At 42.0% G+C, this 21805-nt stretch overlaps 2 protein-coding genes across 5 annotated transcripts in view; one reads left to right on the top strand and one right to left on the bottom strand.

Moving 5' to 3' along the window:
• The window catches only part of ZNF385A (zinc finger protein 385A), a 314317-nt gene that overhangs the window by 253141 nt on the left and 39371 nt on the right, over positions 1-21805 (top strand). For all 4 annotated transcript variants that reach the window (XM_042449888.1, XM_042449890.1, XM_042449889.1 and 1 more), the window contains 2 exons: positions 2492-2602; positions 5408-5573. In XM_042449888.1, the coding sequence (XP_042305822.1) occupies positions 2492-2602; positions 5408-5573 (277 nt within the window). The remainder of the gene's footprint in view (positions 1-2491; positions 2603-5407; positions 5574-21805) is intronic.
• The window catches only part of LOC121921591 (TBC1 domain family member 15-like), a 722109-nt gene that overhangs the window by 177845 nt on the left and 522459 nt on the right, over positions 1-21805 (bottom strand). The gene's annotated exons all lie outside the window — the stretch shown is intronic.

The raw sequence follows: 21805 nt of genomic DNA on the forward strand, positions 1-21805 counted from the left end.
CCACTGAATGGCAGCCAATAAGGGGAAGAAATTGGATTCAATGGGTAGGAAAGTCTGCTGATCTGCTGCTCTCATCTGCAAGATTTCAAACTACCTGGCCTGGATAGGTAAATATCACTAGTTGTTCTGGGAGAAGCTGACTCCCTCCCTCAGTAAACTGAGGGATGAAGATTGAAGAGTGGCTTTGTTTCTCCAGTCTGAAGCTCCTAAGTTGGCTAGACAGCAGATAATGACCTCTCACCATATAGTACACTGTAATGACAAAGGTATGGCCAGAGCCATGACTCTCCAATACATGTGCAGCTTCAGTTTTCAGTCCACCATTAAGAAGTACAGATTCAGTCCATTAGTAGTCAGGTACAAAGTTGAGATCTCCTTGGTATAGATACAGTTCAGCCTTGAAGAGGACCTATAGCCCATCTTGGTTTTGGTATCAGCATGCCTTTCCACTGTCTTCCTCTGCTGGGCAAAAGCCAACCTCTTCTTCATGTACTTTCAAGTCTGAACCCTCTAAGAAGCATCAGTGGGTGACCTCTAAACACCACATTTGACTCCCTCTGGGGTGAAAACTTCATTGCCATCTTCCCACCAATGCCAATGCTGTCTTTCAGTGATCAAGACTGTGTCATTACTGTATGACCAGTGCATACTCTTCCATTTCACAACCAGAAATTCCACCATACTGGGCCTTTATATTGACCTCTTTAATTTTAAGGTTTAAATTGTTCAGTTGCTTTTAAAAGTTTATATCTACATCTTTAATGTTTTTGAATCATTTTAAACTTTTACTGTTTTAAATGTGTTGTTAGCTGCCTTCAGTCTCTATATCAGGAGAAAGGCAGGCTGATAATAAATAATATAATATAATATAATATAATATAGGGTTGCTGAAGATGGGTGGAGCTACTGCCAAAATGCTTGTGTAATGCTCTTGAAGGTTCTGAAAGATGCACAGTGCAGTGACACAATAACCCATTTGTGTGAGTTCACAGATTATCACTCAAAGAATCATAGTTACAGTTATGCAACCTGTCCATTTGTTTTCTCCACTCCCCTTAATGTTTCAAGAGATGATGGGGCTGAGAGAAAGCTGCTTGGTGGTTTTATAGCTGAGGTGAAATTTGAATCAGGAAACTTCCAGTTCATGCACTTCATCTCTCAAAGCTGCTTGCTTTGGCCCCGCTCTCTTATAGCTATGCCAAGTCATTCTATCTTTGCTTCTTTGCCCCCAGAGTGTCTTTTGCTTGGTGTTCCTTTCCCCTCACTACCATGGTGTCAAGGAGCCCATTCACACTACACAAATGTCATATTCCATTTCAGCTGCCCAGGCTGCCTGCTATGGACTCCTAGAGTTTGATGGGAGACTAGAGGAGATCCCTGGCTGAGGATCTTAAGGGCTCCTCCCTCAAATGTTACTTCCAAGGGTCCATAGGGTGCAGTCATGGCAGTTGAAATTGAATAATAGTGCTATAATTGTATAGTGTGGATAGGGCCCAGGTTTTTGTTTTGTTTTTTCATGGGGCATACACAGAATGTCTCTCATCCTGGCCATAGTTGCACAAACAGTAACACTTCACCCAAGCCCATCTCCCCTATAGCTGGCCAAGCTAAGTGCCTAAGACAAAAAAAAATGTGAAAATCATATCCACCCCTAATGTTGACTGTATACATTTGTGTGTGTGTACACAAAATTATTTGCTGCCTTTCATTGGTGTTATGACCTCTGACAACCTGAGGCAGATTACTTCACATTTCACTCAACTTAATGCTGTCCTTTGTCCCCTGGAATGTGCTGATTTACAGACAGAGCTTGGGAAAGTTACTTTTGAGAAGAGTGCAACAGTGCCAAAGCCATCCATAAATAAGCCATAGTAGGATGATGCTCTGGGACTGCTTGCATCATCCTATACCTGATCAGTTATGCATGGCTTTATCGTGTTGTTATATTCATTCTTTTTAAAAGCATCTTTCCAGGTTTTGTTTTCAGGCAGCCCCATGTTCCTAAGATGAGGATGCCATGTATTGCCCAGTGCCAATAAACACTGGACTCTGTTCAGATTGGCTTTTGAAACAAGCTTGAAAATGCTTAAAATCATCTTGCAAAAAGTCATGAGCAATTCAGGTTATGCAGTGATGTATTGATGGGTATGCAAATGCCCACCTTGTCAGTCAATAATGTAGCTGAAAATGAGCGTCTGAGAGCTATAGCTGTCATATAGTGAAAGGATTATTTGATTTAAGCTGTAGCTGCCTTGTTATTTATAAATAGACCTGAGGTCAAGGATGGAGAAACCTTTGGCCATCCATTTTTTTGGACTGCCACTCCAATAATCCCTTACCATTAGCAATGCTGGCTGGGTGCTTCTAGGAGCTGAATTCCAAAACATTTGGGAGGGCCAAAGGTTCTTCACCCCTGCCTTTCATATAGGAGCTATATATTGACTGACCACAATACCTGTCTTTTTCTTTATTTCTTATTTTTCCCTACCAGATGGACCCCGTGCAGAAAGCAGTGATCAATCACACCTTTGGGGTACCTGTAGCCAAGGCCAAGCGCCCCATTATCTCTTGCAACGTCTGCCAGATCCGCTTCAATTCTGAGGTGAGTCTTTGAAGGAAATGGCAACACCAGGTTTGAATGTTGGTATTTACGCTGTGGTCTGTTCTTGCTGTGGTGCAAGGCTCATCTGACATGGTGATTACAGCTTGGAAAAGTTTCTTTGTTGAAATACAGACCCAGAATCTCCTAATTGGTCCTGCTGGGTGAGAGATGCTGGAAACAGTAGTCAAAAAGACAAACTTTTCAAGCTCTTTCAAAGAAATAGCTACCTTAGTCTATATAACTAAAAAGAAGGGGGGTCAAAATGAAAAATGAATTTTGTGGCACCTTCAGATTAATCAATTTATTTTAGCATGGGCTTTCATTGAGTACATTCCACTTCCTCAGGTACATTGATGGCAAGCTCTGGTGATAATGGGCCCTCTGGAGGTCTGGAAAAGTGCAAATAACCCTTTGTGTAGATACATGGAATAATGTTGCTCAGGTTACATCAGAGGTATGAGTCATGTGACTTGCTAGCTGTTTTTGTTTGCACCTTCTGGCATACTTCATCACTTGCTATCCTGGCTTGGGCTGCTAGAACTTGCTGTCATACAACATTTGAGGGAAGCATATGATTCCACTCCTGAAATAAATGCTTCATATTTGAGCCAAATTAAATCTAACTTCAAGAATCTGGGAAACAGGTTGCGTGTGTAAGAAACTGGAAGGAGGAGGGTGGTGATCTTTTTATAGAATGGTTTTGGAGGCAATGTATCTCTAAAGTGGTGATCATGTAGTCAAATTGTTGGATTGTAACTCATATCAGCCCTAGCCAGCATAGTTAGTAGCTGAGGAATGCTGGGAGCTAGAGCCCAGCAATATCTGAAGCTGTAAATCATTGGATGCAAAGATCACATTGGTTATTGTCCAGCCTCCTTCCCCAGCAAGAGTTTCTCTATCAGATCCACCCACATAACACAGGCCTTATTATAGTAGAAGTAAAAAGAACAAAACATCAACAAGTTGCTTCATGTTGTGAATCTGCAGATGCACACATACGAACAGATGACACTGCCTTATGTTGATTCAGACCATTAGTCGGTCTAGCCTAGATCTGTCTTGTCTGGTAGAAGCTCCCCAGGGACTGAAGCAAAAACTGTTCCCCATTCCTATTACTATATGCAAAAGGATTTTGTATCACTTTTCAGACTAACTGAAAGAAGGAAGCTGGTAGAATGATTTTTTGGAGACTTGAGCCTACTTCCTCAGATATATAGCATGGAGTAGATAATCCAGAGACTGGCCTGTATAAGCCAGTTGTGTTTAGGAATGGCAATTGAGATGAGGTGGCGAATTCAGTTTTAATGATAGTTGTTGGGAGACAAAGGCAGGAGGAAGGATGTTGCTTAAAGCCAAGAAGAGTATATAACCATATGAACAAGTATTGGAATGTAGTGTGTGAAACAGAGAGGAAATGTGATGAACTGGTCAAGGGTGCCCTCATGAGGATGGGGGTTAGATAGTGTTGAAATTTGTGTAGTGTGGCAAGAACAGTAGGTAACATCATTCCTCTTGCCTTTAACCCCCAATGAGCATTATTAAAACTGCACTTGTCACCTCATTTCCATACTCACAAGGTTTAGAATTTCAATTGACATTTTCACACACAATCAGCTTATATAAATCTGTCTCTGTAGGCTCCACCCCACCCTATGAATCTGAGGAAGTAGGCTTAAGTCTACTGGAGCTCATGCTACCAAATCTTTTCTTTCAGTTAGTCTCAAAGGTGCTACAAGATCCCTTTGCAAAGTGATTTTCCAGACAAACATGGCTATGTCTTTGGATTCCTGTTACAGGACCTGCTTGGTGACATTTCTGAGACATTCTGTATTCAGTGTATGTGCTCTTTCTAGTTCTACTCTGATGGTACAAGATGGGGCAAAAAAACATAGGTTGGAGTTGGTGATTAGTTGTGAGTAGCTCCTTAATTGCCTCTTAAAAATCTTCTTAATTGTCCCAATGTCAGTATCTATTCTTTCCACATGGGAAATGGGACAGGCTTTGATGATAGATTTCCCCTCTCTTGGTTTCTCTCTTTCTTTTCATTCTACAGTGAAAAATTATGTCAGAATACTTGGACTATTAAAAATGTGCTGTCTGGAGACTGTGTTCATGAAGACAAAAACGTGTGACATTGCTTTAAAAAAATTATTTTAAAGGAAGAAAACAATGAGATGAGGCCAATAACTAAAGCTCTCCTCCTCCAGAGAACAGGCAATTAAAATATGCTATTCAGAGAGTGATTAAGAGGCTATTTATTTCTAATTCCCCAACTAAAGCCAACAGGAAGTGATAAAATGGACAGGAACGATAAATGGGAAATTCAGGGCAAACCTGGGAAGCCTTAATAATACAGGTTGGTGTTGTGATTATGTTTTATTTCCCTCATGCCAAACATAGTGTGTATGAGCAGGTAGAGGGGATGATTAAACTTAACATGCTGGATTGCAACAGGACAAGAGCAACATGGATGTTCATTAAAAAGCAAGTGAACACGAAAATGACAATCCCAAAGAAAAGGGCTAGGGTGAAAGCATCTTTGGTTATTTGAATGGCCTCCTAAAGTGTGTGGTATCATTGGACAACCTGAATTTGTCACCTTGCTGAGTTTTTAATATATATACTGAGGAAACACTATAAATGTATGATTCAAAATGTTCTGGTTGCAGTTGTGTTCAGCCACTATTTGTAAGGCTATAGTTTTGGGCAGGGATAGGAGTGGCTGCTGCTGACAGGGCTGAGGATGCATACAGGCCAAGACCTAGCATTTGCTTGACCATTTAGTTTCTGTTCTTCTTTTCTCAGAGCCAAGCTGAAGCACACTACAAAGGGAACCGCCATGCCCGGCGAGTAAAGGGAATTGAGGCAGCCAGAACGCGACAGAAGGAACCTGGAGCACGGGAGGGAGATAAGCCAGGACCTGTGGGCAGTCCATCCTCCAGCACTGGAGAGAGTGATTCTGACCGCACAGGTAAATGAGTTTCTTTCCTTCTCCTTATAATCTTGTCCTAGAATTTGAGGGCTTCCTTGATGGTTGAAGAGATGGAAGCAATTTCATTATGTTGCCTAAGGTGAAAAACAAGGAGATGTTTCCCTTCCAAGAGGTCACATAAAGAAGCTGACTGGACTCTCCATTGAATGTTACTTCAGTTCTAACAGCTGAGGAAAGGAGGCCAGTTTAGAGAACCAGGACAGGTCTGTGGCATACAAATCAATGTCTCCAAAAAAGAGGAAACTTTGGCATGATTTGGAAAGAGCAGCCAAGAGACTGCCTCTGTGGCCCCCACAACTGCTGCATGTACTCATATTTACTATGCCCAGTAGCAGGGATGTCTGTGTGTGTGTTTGTGTAGCATGAGGTACTCTGTATTAGAATAATAGAATCATAAAGTTTGAAGAGACCTCAAGGGCCATCCAGTGCAACCCCCTGCCATGCAGGAATGCACAAGCAAAGCACCCTCAACAGATGGTCATCCAACTTCTGTTTAAAAACCTACAAAGAAGGAGATTCCACCACTCTCCAAGGGGATGTGTTCCACTGTCAAACAGCTCTTACTGTCAGGAAGTTCTTAGCAGTGGCTCTGAGATTACTTCTGCCAGTTCCTTTAATACTCTTGGATGTAGTTCATCTGGCCCTGGAGAGTTAAATTCATTTAGATTAACCAGGTATACCTGTACTGCCTCTTTACTTATTCTGTGCTGTATTTCCCCTACTGCTTCATCTAGTCCACTTTCCTCAGATTGAACATTTTTCCTTTTGTGGGAAGACTGAGGCAAAGAAGGTGCTGAGTACTACCTTTTCTCTGTCCCCTGTTATCATTTTGCCATCTTCTCCATGCAATGGCCATACCATTTCCTTCTTCTTCCTTTTGCTACAAACATACTCCAAAAAGTCGTTTTTATTATTCTTAAGTTCTCTAGCAAGCCTGGGTTTGTTCAGCACTTTAGCTTTTCTGAATTTCCCCCTATACATGCTAGCTCTTTGTTTGAATTTCACTTTGGTTATTTCCCTTTTCTTCCTTTTCTTATGCTTTTTAAACTTTAGCTCAGTTGAATGTTCTTTAGTCATCTATCCTGATTTCTTGAGACACCTCCCATTTTCCCCCCTCATTGGAACTGTTTGAAATTGGGCCTTCAGTATCTCCCTTTTAAGACACTCCCATCCATCCCGAACTCCCTTCTCATTTAGTATTCCTGAGCATGGGATCACACACTGTATTTCCCTAAGTTTACTGAAATCAGTTTTCCTGTTCTCAAATTGAACAGAAGCTCATGAACAAGGAAGACACTTAGGAGATTTTGGTTTGGACAAGGGCTTAACTCCAGGACTTGTTGGCTGAGTTCTAGAACATCAAGGACACAGTTCACAGAAATGATGTGATGGGCCCTAAGTGTGTCCCTAAGTATATGGACAATGTGTTTCTCTTGCCACTGAGTGAAATCAGCCCAGCCTTATATTTTAGGAAATGAAGAGGATGGTCTGAAAAACATTCTGGGAAGAAGAACAGGCTGCACGCCCCATCCTGTCACTTGCCAGCATGGATGGTGAAGTGCTTATCTTTCTGCAATGCTACCAGCTCTGGGCAAGATGTAGCAAGTATTGGAAATGTTGACTAGGAAAGAAAGATGGGGCTCCAGGCATTGCCTGTGTTCTACCTCAATTACAGGGTTCAGTAAGACGTCACCTGTATTCTGCATCAATTACAGGAATGAGGGTGAAACCTTTGCACTAAAGGTGGGGGTGGGGAGGGAAGGCTTGATCTCACATCCTTCCTTTGACATCTTGCCTGTCCTCTCCATCCTGGGAACCTGAGCTAGCTTCTCAGTGCTGGTGACGGCTGAGCAAGCGGGTAATTAAATAGCATCTAATTAAACATTGATTATGGCTCTGATGGCTGATGGAAATGGAGCTGAGGCTGTAGCCAGCACTGCCTGCCCTGGGAGACGCTGCCTCCCAGCTGCAGAGAAAGGAGTTTCATGACTTGCAAGGTTACTACTAGCACCTCTGATACAACACGCTGACACTTTCCTTCCCTACAAGATTGCAGACAGACATAATATCTAATCTGAAAAATTGTGTGTGTGTGTGTGTGTGTGTGTGAAAAACACATGTGTTTTAAGAGAAGGTAGCAAAAGAAAGAGCAAAATAGCAGTAACAGAATTAGGGCTGATCATTACCTTGGGAGTTCTGAAAGGCAGAGGACGAAAGCAAGATGAACAAACACTCTTAAGGTAATGGGAAAGATAGGAGGAATGGCATCAGCCCAGCCAAAGCATCTTGAGTTTTTATGTCAGGAACCTATCCAAAACTGAGGAGAGATCTTAGAATGCCCCAGAATGATGTCTTTTTGTATTGTACATTAGTACTTCATTGCATATGAGGAGAAAGAATGGCCCAGCTTAACAAATTATTAGACAAGACTGCATCTTGCCAGTATGTGCATCAAGATACTGGTAATAATTTATATATCAGTATATTGTAAGGTTGCTACATGTCAGGAACTCGTCATGAGTCTCAGTTTTTACGCGTTATCTCCAGGTACGAGACAAGGGTCCAACTGTTCCTCCAGGAGAGAGGAAAGGGCTTTGTGCAGATCTCCAGGTTGACTAGTGGAGCTTGCTACGGTTTCTAAGGGTTAATTGTTTTATTCCTGCAACTTTCAAAGACTTTCCAGGTAGTCTGTGTATTTTCGTTGTTTGTTTCCTCCTACCCTCCCAATCCTTGCAGTTCCAGGCCTCACCATCAGCACTGTACTGCATCCACCTTCTGGCTAAAAGCAAGTAGACTTGATTAAATGTTTCTTATCCCATCTTCCAAAGTAAGTGAGAAGGGAAAATTCACATTGAGCTGAGAACAGCCCCATGTTGTCTTAATTTCCAAACCGGAATGTGTGTGTGTGTGTGTGTGTTTGAATGACAGTTTGTGAGCAAATGTGGTCAGTACTTAAATGTACAACATTTAAAAACATCATCAGGCTCCATCCCTAGATCTCCTGTTTTCACAGGGAAACCTCAGGGCCTGGGATGATCCTGAACTAGCAACCCTAGTACATCTTTTTATTTATAGTATGCATAAATGTAATTGGGTGGCAGGAAAGTCTATATCACAGAATAAATTTATCAATAAAAGGAAGGTATACTGAAAACAGGAACATGTGTGAGCCAGTCAACGACAATAGAGATTAACTAGACTCCAATAAATGTAGTGGAGACCCAGCCACACCCAATACTTCTAGCCTAGAGTTCAATCTGCATAACATTGCCTGTGAGATAATTACTGTTTGTAGCAGTTTAACCCAGGCCACTATTCATGCCAAAAGAAATTATGTCACATCTCATAATGAACTCCAGTTCAGCAGCCTTATACCAACGCTACTTAATATATGATGTTTGTTTTGGGGTAGTGACCTTGCCAACCCGTAACATAATTGATTTGTAAGACACATCTGGCCCATAAAATGTACAACAAGCTCTGAGTTAAGTCCTATGAACTATTAGAGTTTTTGTAATTCAAACTGATCTTATTTATATTCTGTGCTTGCTTTATATATTGCATAGGTTGAAGAGGGTCAGTACAACATACAATAATAAGAGGTACTCTGGGATCTTTTAAACCTTTTCTTAATTCTTTATAAGAAATATCTTTCAAAGTAAAAGCCTTTCTGGGTTTCTAAGATTCCTGTTGCATGCTTTCCAGATGGGTTTGGAATATCTCTGGAAACAGCCTTGTGTGATCACATAATGTTCCCAGGGGCTATATGGGAAGAAAGGCAGTGATGTCAGTCTCCATTGGCATATGGGGCAACTATCTTTCTTTGCTTCTATAGAGCTCCCGGAAGGGAAATGTTGTGACCCTGTGGTATAAAGTTATATTCCAGAAACAATTCCAGATACGATACATATTGAAATTATATGGAAAGAGCTATACTTCCTGCCCTCTAAGAATGTCTGAGAGAGAAGCAGAATTGGGGAAAGTGACTTTTTTTGGTCTTTTGTTCCTGGAATCCAGGATGGCCAGTTGTAAAGTTAAAAAGTAGTTTTTTTCAAACCCTATAAAGACAATAAAGAAAATGGGGTGGTGGTAAAATTATTGGATAACCTTGAATTATTAAATTCATTATTACTTTGAAATTTCAGAACAACTTTCATCCAGACTCAAAACACTGGTGTTTTTTTGTTTTGTTTTGTTTTGTTTTTTGTTTTTGCTTGGCAAGCAGATACTGAATTATAAACTATGTTTTCCCATCCCTACTTCAGGAAGTTGATGAAGCCACATTAAAAGTATTTAAAATATTAATTAAAGAAAAATATTTCAAAAATCTATATAATGCCAGGAAATGTAAATCATTCCTTATTTTTCTCTCTCACACAAAGAATTCAAAAGCTTTCCTCATTGAGCAAGATTATGGCCCCATACAGACAGGCCAAAATAAAGTTGCTTCAGGTCACTTTGGAGGCATACTGTTTCAATGATGCATGCATACTAAGAGTCCGGAAGCCGCGCCAAAACCAAGATCCAGTCCTAAGGACTAGAGCGCAGCTTTGGCACAGCTTCCGGACTCTTAGGACGTATGCATCATTGAAAAGCATACCTCCAAATTGACCCGAAGCAGCTTTATTTTGGCCTGTCTGTATGAGGCCAAAGAAATGTTTTTGTGTGCTTTTGGAGGGCATTTTAATCCCCCTTTTAAAAACATAATTTGCACAAAAAGCCTCACTGGTTTTTGCACAAAATAGTTTTCTATATAAAATCATTCATTGTACCAGACAAACAAAACAAGAGCCGCCCATGACTTTTGTGCAAAATGAAAAGGGCCTTTGCGGTAGTGGACCATTTTTTCTGTATCAAAGCTACAGATGCTGGAGAAATCCAAATGGCATCCATTTGGCATGCAAATTCTGATGTTTGGAAACACCAGATGCTACATAGAGTCAAACCTGTGGGAACTTGTGGAATTCATGGGCAAATGGAAAGGCTCACCTGTCAGCAAAACCTATGTATGAATGTATGTGAATTCTACTGTGCAGGTTTGCTGTGTGTTTGAAATTTTCCTTGTATTCTTGTGGAGTCCAGTCCATTACCTCCAATTTTACTAAAACATGGCAATTCAGCCCCCACCCACAAACCTGGAAAAAGGCTGATAACTAGCCAAAAATATAAATAAAAACAAGAATTGGTTGGCTAGAAATACAAGGGAGAAAATTTGCTCCTGACAGAGTTGCCCATACCTGAGGCTGCATCTGCACTGCAGAAATAATGGAGTTTGACACCACTTTAAATGCCATGGTGCAGTGCTATGGTAATCTGGGATTTGTAGTTTGTTGTGGCGCCAGAGCTCTGACATAGAAGCAAAACTACAGATCCCAGAATCCCATAGCATTAAGCCATGGCTGTTAAAGTGGTATCAATCTGCATTATTTCTGTAGTGCAGATGCAGGCTGAGAGAGAGATTAATTCAAAAGTGTTATCCATTTCTGAGAGAAAGGTGAGATATCATTGAAATAATTGAATCAGTGTTAAATAGCATGAGAATATGGGAGCTCTCAGTAATTGTGCCTTTGACAGTGGGACAGGAGATCTGTAGATTGCTTTTGAGATTGCTTTTGCTGGAGATATTTAAAAATCGGACATCAGGGTCAGGGTCAATGCAGCTACATCTTGCATCACAGACCTTGGGGGTTAGACTACAAGGTCTCAAAGAATACGTCTGCCTTCTATTTTTTAAACTCTTTTAGAATCCATCTTCATGATCACCACATAATCAAAAGCCACCTCTAGACACTGGGAGCAAAATTGCCAGGTTAGGGAATTAATGTTCTTTTAAAATAAAAATCCTGTCACTAGTGTGGTGTGAGATCTCCATGTGCATTACTTTGCATTGCTTTTCCCTCCCTCTGTTGCTTTCCCCCAGAAGTTTACAAAAACAATTAAAACACAAAAAAATAAAACCAGAATCTCAGAGCCACATGAAACAACTAATTAAGACCAGTTGGGGGGCCTGTAAATGCTTGCCTAAATGAGAATGTTTTTGCCAAATTCCTAAATTAGACCATCAAGGGAGTACAGTTGCCCCCGCCTTGGGAAACAGGGCTGCAGAGGGGGATCCTAGCATGTGTTGCCTTCAAACCCATTCAAAAGTCTTAAATACTTCAAGATTTGTGAAAATGCTGTGCCAAAGCAATGTGTATATGCATATGCCTTCAACTTATCAACTTATTGCAGTCCCGTGAATTCCATAGGGTTTTCTTAGGCAAGGAGTACTTAGAGGTGGTTTTGCCAGTTCCTTCTCCTGAAATATAGCCCATAGCATCTGGTATTCATTGGTAGTCTCCCATCCAAGTACTAACCCAGGCTGACCCTGCTTATTATCCAAGTTTAGACAGCATATAGTGTCTTTGGGGATTTCTCTTTTACATATACTCTCTCTTTCTTTTAATGGTTGAACTTTGACTTTGTCTTCAATTCCTTTTCACTCCTCAATTAGTTGGCGTTTACCAGCATAACATACCATCAGAAATAGTGGTTGCAAGAATATTGTGGAAGGCACAGGGTTGTAGCTGAGTAGTAGAACTCTACTTTCAAAAACTCAGAAAAGTTACTTTTTTGGACTAAAAGTCACAGAATCCTCCAGCTAGGTGGAAATGTGCCATGTAGTGTGTACTATTCCTGTCAGCTATGAAGATGGATGGGAAAGGAACACAGGCTAAAACTCTAGCCATATGGGGGATTTGAAGAGAAAGTCTTCTTGTTGGGTGCCTTCTAGTAGTCGTGGATTTATGGTGACTCAAAAGTAAACGTATCTCAGGCTTTTCTGGGGCTTAAAGTGTGTAACTTACCCAAGGTGACCCAGTGGTTTTCCATTGCCTAGCGAGGAATTGAACCCTGATCTCCAGAGTCATAGTCTGACATTCAGTCTACTACACTACACTGCCTCTCAGTATTAATCTACAAGGAGCTTATGTGTCTGTGTGAGTCAATGAGTGGAAGACCCACCTCAGCTTCCTTCCAAGCTTTAGGCCTTGCATAGCACACCCAACTCCTTTATTTTTCACTTTTTACTTGACCATCTTGAGCACAAACTATCACAGCCTGGCCAAAAAAAGGAAGTAAAAAACAATACTACCTGCTGATATAAGTCAGTAAAGTAACTAAAGTCAACCAATAAAACACAATGAATGAATAAATAAGGGAGAGCCTAAATTCAAGTGGGAGGGTAATGTCATCTTCACTTGTGTGTGTCTGTGTGAGAGAACAAGGATATGTGGGAGATAGAAAGGAGAAAAAATGTTGTAGTCGAGCTTTGATTTTGGCACGTGGTCCTGGAAGGCTGTTCATGAGGGAACATGATCCTCAAAGTGAATTGAGTTTCTCAACCTAATATAATGTGTGAAGAAGCCAGAAGAAGAAGGCAATATTATTTAGGTCATACTCAGGCAGCTGTAATAAGAATTCCACTGCACAGATCATTAGATTAGATTCCAGCAGTACCAGGAAATGTACTGTGTATATTGATGCTTAAGTCTAGAAATTTTAGTGAAAAAAATTGACCCAAAAAACTTGGGTTGACTTATCCACAGGTCAATGTAAGTGCTGTACTTTAACTCATATTTAAAAAGGACCATCCCCTGTAAAAGGAATGAGGTTAATCCCTTCTCAGGGCACCTAAAAGAAGTACTGACCCCTTCTCTCATCCATCTAACCTTTAGGATTAGCACAGGTATGCCTGCTGGAATTTTGTCAGTTCTTTTGCATTATTTTCCTTTGCTTCATTCTTCCCATCTTTTGCTTTATTCCCAATTTACCCTTGACTTATCCACAGGTCATACCAAAATCCATAATTCTGGCCCCAAAATCTGTCTTGGATTAATACATGAGGTTGATTTATAGTCAAGTATATACAGTAGTTGCCCACAGTTTTCTCAGACTGTGATGTCTGTGGAATTGACCAGAAGTGGCTTGTGCACCAAGCTGGAGGATGTAGACCTCACCTCAAAAAGGTAGCAGAAGGCAACCCTCCCACTGCTGTCTGCAAGCCACTCATGGGATTGACACAACCTAGAATGCCTATGTGAACTACCTTCTCAGTTAAGATATCCATGTAGCCCAGAGGTGTGGGACATCCTTCTTCATACACACCACTCATGCACACATGCTTAAACTTCTTTTCTTCCTGTGTATCTTGCGGAATCCATATTTGCATTGCCTTTCACTGAATCAAAAGTGTTCAACGTGGTGTTGGGTTTGAAACAGTCTTAGAGCATCTCCCCTGGGACCAGCTGAAGCTTTGTCAAGAGCCATTCATAAAATTAATAATCCTTATTTGTATCATACTCTCATGGCCTGGAAAAAGTGGAGGCACATTCTTGCTCCAAGCCCTTCACCAATACAACCATTTATTTCTCATCCCCTGTTTGTGGAGCCTGATAGGTGGACTTGTTTTCATTCATGGTATTGGGGGGGGGGGGGTATGGAAAGAGACTTATTTGTACATGGTAGACTCAGGTCCAGAGAATGTCTGATCAATGTCCGACCTTTTCCCCCTTTGTGCCCTCTTGGATGCAATTGAATCAAATTGCATCCTTTTAAGCTCAGCTCGTTAGGAGGAAAGAACTCCCCCACTCACCTACTCTGTTTGAATGCATGTGTATAAACGAAGATACTTGCATTAAAGGCAGAGTGGCAAAAATATATAAGTGGATGCTACATGAGACTTTTGGTTGTGGGCTGATTCATAAAGTGCGGTGGGAGGTTGATTTATTAAACATTCATATAACAGATTCAGAGTGGCTTAAAATCTGGAACACTCCTTCATATAAATCTAATTCTATAGCCCTGAAAGAAATCACTCTTAAAGTTGTGCATAGATGGTCCCTCACACCACTACAACTTGCACGCATTACCAAGAACCCCACCTCGTGCTGTTGGAGAGGGTGTAGTAATAGAGGTACTTTCCTGCACATGTGGTACGATTGTCCAAGTGTATTTGCATTTTGTCATGCAGTAGTTAACTTAGTTTCAGAAATCACTGATCAAAAAATTTTCCCCTCTCCAGAATGTTTATTGCTTTCCGTATTTATTAATGAAAACAAGACATTACACAATAAAGATATTATTGCATTTTTGTTGGCATTGGCCAGGATTGAAATTGCCAGGGCTTGGAAACCTGGAAAGGTCAATATGACTGATTGGTGGTCTCAATTTTGGAATTTTTGGTTTATGGAAAAGCTCACTGATCAAGCTGGAAGGGTGGAATCTTCCTCTGCCTTTTGAAGAACGATGGTCCCCACATATATCTTATCTCAACAACACTGGAGCAGAAGTGGGTCTTCCTTTGTAATATGATTCCTTTCCGATGATTCAACTGGTGCAAAGAAAGTATCTCTGTGTTCTGAGTCCATCCCTGTTTTTATGTAATGTTGCCCTTTTACATCCCATGTGACCTTGAATTTTTGAAGTTGGTTTTTAAGGATCTGTATTTTTGTTATTTTCTGTTGACTTTTCCTTTCCCCCTTTTTCTTTTCTACAATCTTCTTTTAATATTATTTATTGAGTAATTATTGTTTGTATTCTTCCTTTCTGTCTTCTACAGCCTGAGCTGTAATTCTTCTGATTCAACTTCCCCCTTTCCTATCCTTATCCTATTTCTTTTGCATTAATTTTGATTTATTTTTTATTTTTAATAATTACGTTGCACTTATTTTGTTCTTCTTTCTTTTTCAGTGCCTCTTCTTCCCTTCTTTTTTTCTACTATTTTCTACTATTTCTACTGTTTTTTGATATTCTTACTGATCTCCCTACTTTTTTATTTAATTTTAATTGTATTTGATTTTTTATTTTTCCCTTTTCCCCACTTTCTTTTTTTCTTTTCCTCTTCCCTTCTACCCCCTTTGTTCTATTCTTAATAATCTTTTTGTTACCTATTTCCCCCCTCCTTTTTGACCTATCTAATCCTTTCTCACTCTCTGCTAATCAAATTACTATTATAGCTTTTGGGTTGGGGGAGGGGGGTTGTGCCGTAGAACTGGGTTCTTTTTGCGCCGTAGGTTCGATGTCACGAGTGTGCCAATAGCGCACTTGTGATACAAGTGATGTACGACGACGCGTGGCACGTACATCACAATGGCGGCACCCATGTACATGGGATGCTGCCATTGTTACACCACCATGCTAGAGTTAGGGATTGTGCAGGTGCTGCACAATCCCTAACCCTAAAATCAGTGCCAGGGTGGTCTGTACCACGTCTGAGTCAATTATTTTGATTATGCTTGGAGGGAACAGCTGCACCTAAATAGTGAACTACCAGCACATCAATACACCAATCTACAGAGGGTTCCAGTTAACAAAGAAGGAGAGAGAAAGCTCAAATTGTATCTTAAATGTAAGACAGGAAGAAAGAAAACAAGGATTCTAATATCTGTCAATAAAATAAAAAAAAAATTTTTTCCTTCCCCTTTCCAATTGAGTAGGGCTGTTATGAGGATGAAGTGGCAAATGAAGAATCGTAGGCCTGTTACAGACAGCCAAAATAAAGCTGCTTCAAGTCACAGTGGAGGTATGGTGTTTCAATGATGCATGCGTCCTAAGAGTCAGAAGACACACCAAAGGCCACACTCCAGTTGGGGCATGGCTTTGGTGCGATTCTGGATCTTAGACGCATGCATCATTGAAACACCATACCTCCACGGTGACTTGAAGCAGCTTTATTTTGGCTGTCTGAACAGGCCATTGGAACCTTTTTTGAGATCCTTGAGGAAAAAGCAGAATGTAATGAACAAGGAAGTGTCCAGAATCACAGTTTTGAGAGTCCTGGGTACAGAAAAGGTCCGTTATGAAGAATTATCACATAGAAGTCAACATAGCTTTCCATTTTAGTGGGATCATTTCGTGTATTCAACACAGCATTAACAACTACTGCAGAAGTGCATCTCTTTTCTTTTGGCTATGCATTGTGATTCGTGGTAAGATGGGTTCAGAATACATGGGTCGCTTTAACGAAAAAGAGTGAGAAAAACAACCATTGTTTTAATGAGAGACCCTGCATCATTTAACTTCCTGCAAGGTTTGTTAGTTGCCTTGCACTTGTGCTGCTCTGTTAGCCCATTTTTGGAGGATTCATAAGTTCTAGGAATGTCGTGGCAGAGAATTGTTTTCTTGAAGTGTGGAATTATAGGAACAGTTACTCAAGCTCCTCTTTCATGGCCACCAATGACATCAACACTGTATGCATCTCCACCCACCCACCCACCCCCAGCAAGACCCATTGCGTTTTATTGAGAATTCATCTCTCTGAAGGGATGGAGCGACCAAGAGTTATCTAGTGGACTCACCAAAGAAGGGTGTAACTAGACGTGAGCTTGTTATGTTGTTATAACAACCCTAGGCACGCTTCCAATTCAGGTTCCACTTGGGCTTTTGTTCGACACTTTCATTACTCTGTCCTGGAAAAAACTCAAATACTGCCCGTTAAAACCGTTCAGATTAGTAAGTCCATAAGAGGCATGTAAGTCTTGTTTTCATAAAGTGGCTCAGGTAACTTGCTTTGGTCTGAGCGTGACTTTAAATGAAAAATTATCCATGAAGCCTTTGACACAAAACCTTAGTGCCCCTATTCCTGTATAAATTATCTCTAAAATATATGCATGATGGGAAATATGATTGCCATATTTATTTTATCCTCACCTCTTTAAGTTTCTGCCTTCCCCCTCCCTCTTTTTGTTTTCTCACTTGTATAATTTTTATAAATTATAAAGGCCTTAGAAGAAAGGAACCCACTCCTCCCATTCATTTTAAAAAAACACTCTTAACACAATTCACTATGTACATATAATGTTACTGAAGTCAATGAATTCCCTCTAGAGATTATAAAGTCATCCACAGAGAAGAATGTACGCAGTTCCTTCATCCTGTAACTTAGATAAAACAAACTCATTGATTCCTGCGTGTAAGCATTTTTTCCAGAAAGAAAGACACCTGTATACCCTGAGGTGGGGTGAACAAGTTATGACCCTTGACCCTCATGTACTTCCACTGTTCTGTTTTTGCATCCCCATCACAGAATATGCCTATAACTGGCAACAGTTTGTGCGTGTGTGTGTGTCCTTTTTCCTAGCCTACTTAATGGTAATTCCATGAATTTCATAGGAATTTTCTTATTTTCTTAAGCAAGCAGTGGTTCTTGGTAGCCACTGGGGTTTGGTTCCAGGACCACCTGTGGTTTGCCAACAAATTCATGGGATTTGCCCCCTCAAAAAAAGTTTCCCATTAAATACAATGGATAGTAAAATGGAAAATATAAATGGTTTGAATCTACAGAATAAGAAATCCATGGATACAGAGGGCTTACAGTACTCCAAGAGTAATTTTCCCCAGTTCATATCCTCTAGAAATATACCTACAGCACCTTGAATAAAAAAATTTTTCAGTCTCCCTGTAAATACTAACGAAAAATGACTAACCAGTAGTATACTGTCATACAAAATGCATATCCACCTCTTTTAAAACAAGGCTCATGGATAGTACTAACCTTGTTTTGAAGCCTGTTGCCATTCTCTGGACTGGGATTTGCTTTAAAGCCATGCAAAACAAGTGTATTGATTAGTCAGCTGATCGTATCAAGAAATGCACAATACAAATGCATACCCTCCCCACATGCCTTGTTTCAAAAGGGAGATAACTATTTTTAACACTAGCAATGGCAAGTTTGTTATGGCAGGGTGAGTGTACAGTAATCTCATCCGGAAATTTCCTACCTTTGCTGCAAGGCTTAGCAGAAATGAGAAACCAATAAATACGGTCAATAAATATGAGGGCCAATCCAACCTAATTCCTGCCTTACCATACTCAATGCTACAGTCCTAATACATTCTTACCTAAATAAGCCTAACCTGGGTTATGAACACAAATGTGTATGTATGTATATGTATTATTCATGTATGTATATGTGTGTCATACACACACACACACACACAATATACAGAAGTTCAATTGAAGACTCCATTGATTGAACTAGTTTAGGAAAATATAAAGATGGAAACAAACATAAACTTCATTTCTTTCAACGAACACAGGCCTAAATTTAAACTGGATTTGGACAACAGTTGGCCAGCTTTTTCAGCAGCACCAGTCTCCGTATATTTTAACAGCAACTTGTTCCATACAAAATTTAAAGGAACAAACCCTCTACCTGTTACTACTTTATTTCTCTACGCGCTCAATGTCAGTGTGTCAAACAGCATATTAAAAAGCATTTAAAACCAATGAGCAAGCGATCGGTAAACCCTGCTTGGCAGTTGAACTTGGAAATGTTTGAGCCAGTGTCCGGAAGAAAATATAGTTTTGTGGCATCGTTGATGGCCAAAAAGTCTGCCAATTCCCCCTCATGACCTGTAATTTCTGCAGTGCTTCTTTCTGTCATGATAGGCTTATGTTTAGCAGAAGCTTTTACTGTTAGATGAGATGAAGTGATTGGAAACTCTGTCTTTTCTGAATTTCATCCTATCATGCAGCTGTTATAAAAGTCTCAGGCATCTGGACTGATACTCAAATGACATTTAAAGACAGTAAGTTAAAATCCCCGGAGCCCTGCCAAAAATAAAATTGGCAGTCCTTTAGAGCTGTTCTTAAATATGTTATTTTTGAACACTATATAATCTGCTGAAAGAGGTGCCAGTAAATGACTATCTAGCCACTAGAGTGCATCATGTGCAAAACAATTAGGATTGTACATGTGCTTTCATGTATTAAAATGGTTTGTGGAGCCATTGAAATGAAAATATTTACCATACACCTAGCAAAATACTCTTTTCCAGTTAAATGAACCCAAATTCTTTGCCCTGAATACCAAAGTTAGCCTTGTTAAATAAATTCTACTTGTATTGTTTTTTTTCTTCTTCGTGGTCTCTGCTGAATTCAATACAAATTGTTTTACTGACGCCTGCGCAGTGCTGCCTCGGAACCTACTGGAATCACTGGGCCCAGAGTTAACTAACTCTGCAACATAATTGAAACTTTTTGTTGAAAACTTTTTGGCTAACCCCACGCCCATCCGTTATAAGTCCCCTGCCCTCCCGCTCTTTCCCCATTTCCTTTTTTCCGCCGTGCTAGTGGCTGCTTGAACTCTATCGCTCTTGCTCTTGCTCTTTGGACTCTCACTGTACTTTTGACTCGGACTGTTTGACCTCGGCTTTCCGTTCTTTCTCGTTATCTGACTATCGAACCGTTTTGACTTCGCTTTTGTATTTCCCTTCTCTACTTCTCAGCATGTCTCCTTCCTTTCAAAGACATGACACTCTGCGTAGCGAAAGGTTCCTGTTCAAGGACCCTACATTCTTCTTGCCTCTTCTGCTTGGGCTCCCCCCGGAACCACGAACCCCAGGGTCTGCCAGCCTCTGTAAGTCTATGTCTTCCCCAGGCCCGCAAGAATAGGGAAGTCGCCGGCTACGTCCATATCGCCCAGGCAAGATCATGGCAGGGAGACTCTCGCCTGCCATCAGCCCCTTCGGCCTCTGTCTCCAGCTGCTCAGGCTCGTGGCGCCCCTCAAGTGCGCCCCCCTCCCCACTTCGCTGGCGCAAGACATGAGAAGTTCGGTACGCTGCCCGTCCGACCGCCCGCGCGCCCTTCCAAAGCCCCTAAACCAAACAAAACACCCCCGTCTTACCGGGTCCCGGTGGGTTTCTTGGAACGCGTCTCCAGCCGCCAAGGAAGGAGTTTCCTCCCCATCCGCAAAGACAGGACTACTCCCCCTCCGAGGCCACCAGGGGCATCCCGTCGCTCCGGAGAAAAAGACCTCCTCGGGATCTTCTAAGAGGTCCAAAGTCTAAGTCCTGATCTCTGACCCATCTGAATTGGCCGAGTCTGAGGACCCATCACCAAGGGCAGCACCGTCCTCCGAGGAAAACCCTCGGGCTCGAGGAGACATCCGCCGCCCGGACCGAGGATCGTGCTGCCATACGGCGTTTTACCATCTCGGAGTCCACCGATCAACAATTCTTCCCGCCGGATGCGCCAGTCTCGTCACACAAGTCTGACCAAGAAGAGCAGCCACCGGCCCACGATTCGGCTTCGTCTTACCTTCGGCCAAAAGTCTAAGTCCAGCTTCCAAGACCAGCATCTCCACTCAGGCTCCCCTTCCAAGACGCTCTTGGACGACGCTTCCCTTTCTCGGAAGCTCACAAAATTCCGTTATTCCCCGCCGGGACCGCTCCTTTCCCGACCCTCCGAGAATTGGCGGACCCCTCTGGCCAACCAATCCGATGATGGCAAATCGTTCACCCACGGAGACCTTGACACATTTCCCCTGTTAGCCCCCACGATCGGGACCACCAACCGCCCAAGCTGCGCCAGCCCAGACTCAACGCGGCGAACAAACGCTCTCCCTTCCTTCTGTCGGACGCAACGAGGATAGTCGCTGATCCAAACAAAAAAAATCCTCCGAGATCTCTCCATCTCCGGCTTCTCTGGCTCCATCCACGCCTCCCCCCGCTTGACCCCTCAATACTAACTACGACTCTAGACTGATCAGGATTTCAATTCTTTCTCCCATTCCCTAGGACAAAAAAAAAAAATCAAAGACTTGTCTCGTCACAAGCCTGCCCGTTTCGTGACACGTCCCCGTGATCTCGAATCCATAGCCCCAGGGATCAAGATCGACAAACCGTCACGAGCTCTCTGATCGTCCAGCCCATCGACACGGCCTCCATCTCGCTGCGCCCAAGCAGGCCTGCTCGAACACCCCAGACCGATACCCACCCTGTGGACTTGGTGCGTCGATTCCGAACCCGATCCCGCCGATTCGCGAATACTCCTCAATCGGGACGACCCGGCCCAGAACTCTCCTCACTCCTGCATCAAATCCTGAAGCAGCCTCATCCTACGGATGACGTGAAGGTCGTTTCTTGAAGCACTTCATCACGATGTCCCAGGGACTCTAGGACATTAACTCGCGTATCCAAGAAGAGCCAAGGACCCCTCGAGCACAGGGTTTTCGCAGTCCGTGGCCCATTTCAAACACCCTTGGTCACCGTTCATGCCGTCCCTAGAAGCCCTGGTCAGAACGTTCTTGGGATGCCCTTCCTCGCTCTTGAGGTCCTCCGCGCAAGATCGAGTCCCTCTACAAGGTGTCGGCCCCAGCTGCTCCGTGGCTTACCTCCCACCCCCACAGAATTCAGCTATTGTCGAGGGTGCTCAACAGACCCACTCAAAA

Source organism: Sceloporus undulatus, chromosome 2 (genome assembly GCF_019175285.1).
Source record: "Sceloporus undulatus isolate JIND9_A2432 ecotype Alabama chromosome 2, SceUnd_v1.1, whole genome shotgun sequence".
NCBI classification, from domain to species: Eukaryota; Metazoa; Chordata; class Lepidosauria; order Squamata; family Phrynosomatidae; genus Sceloporus; species Sceloporus undulatus.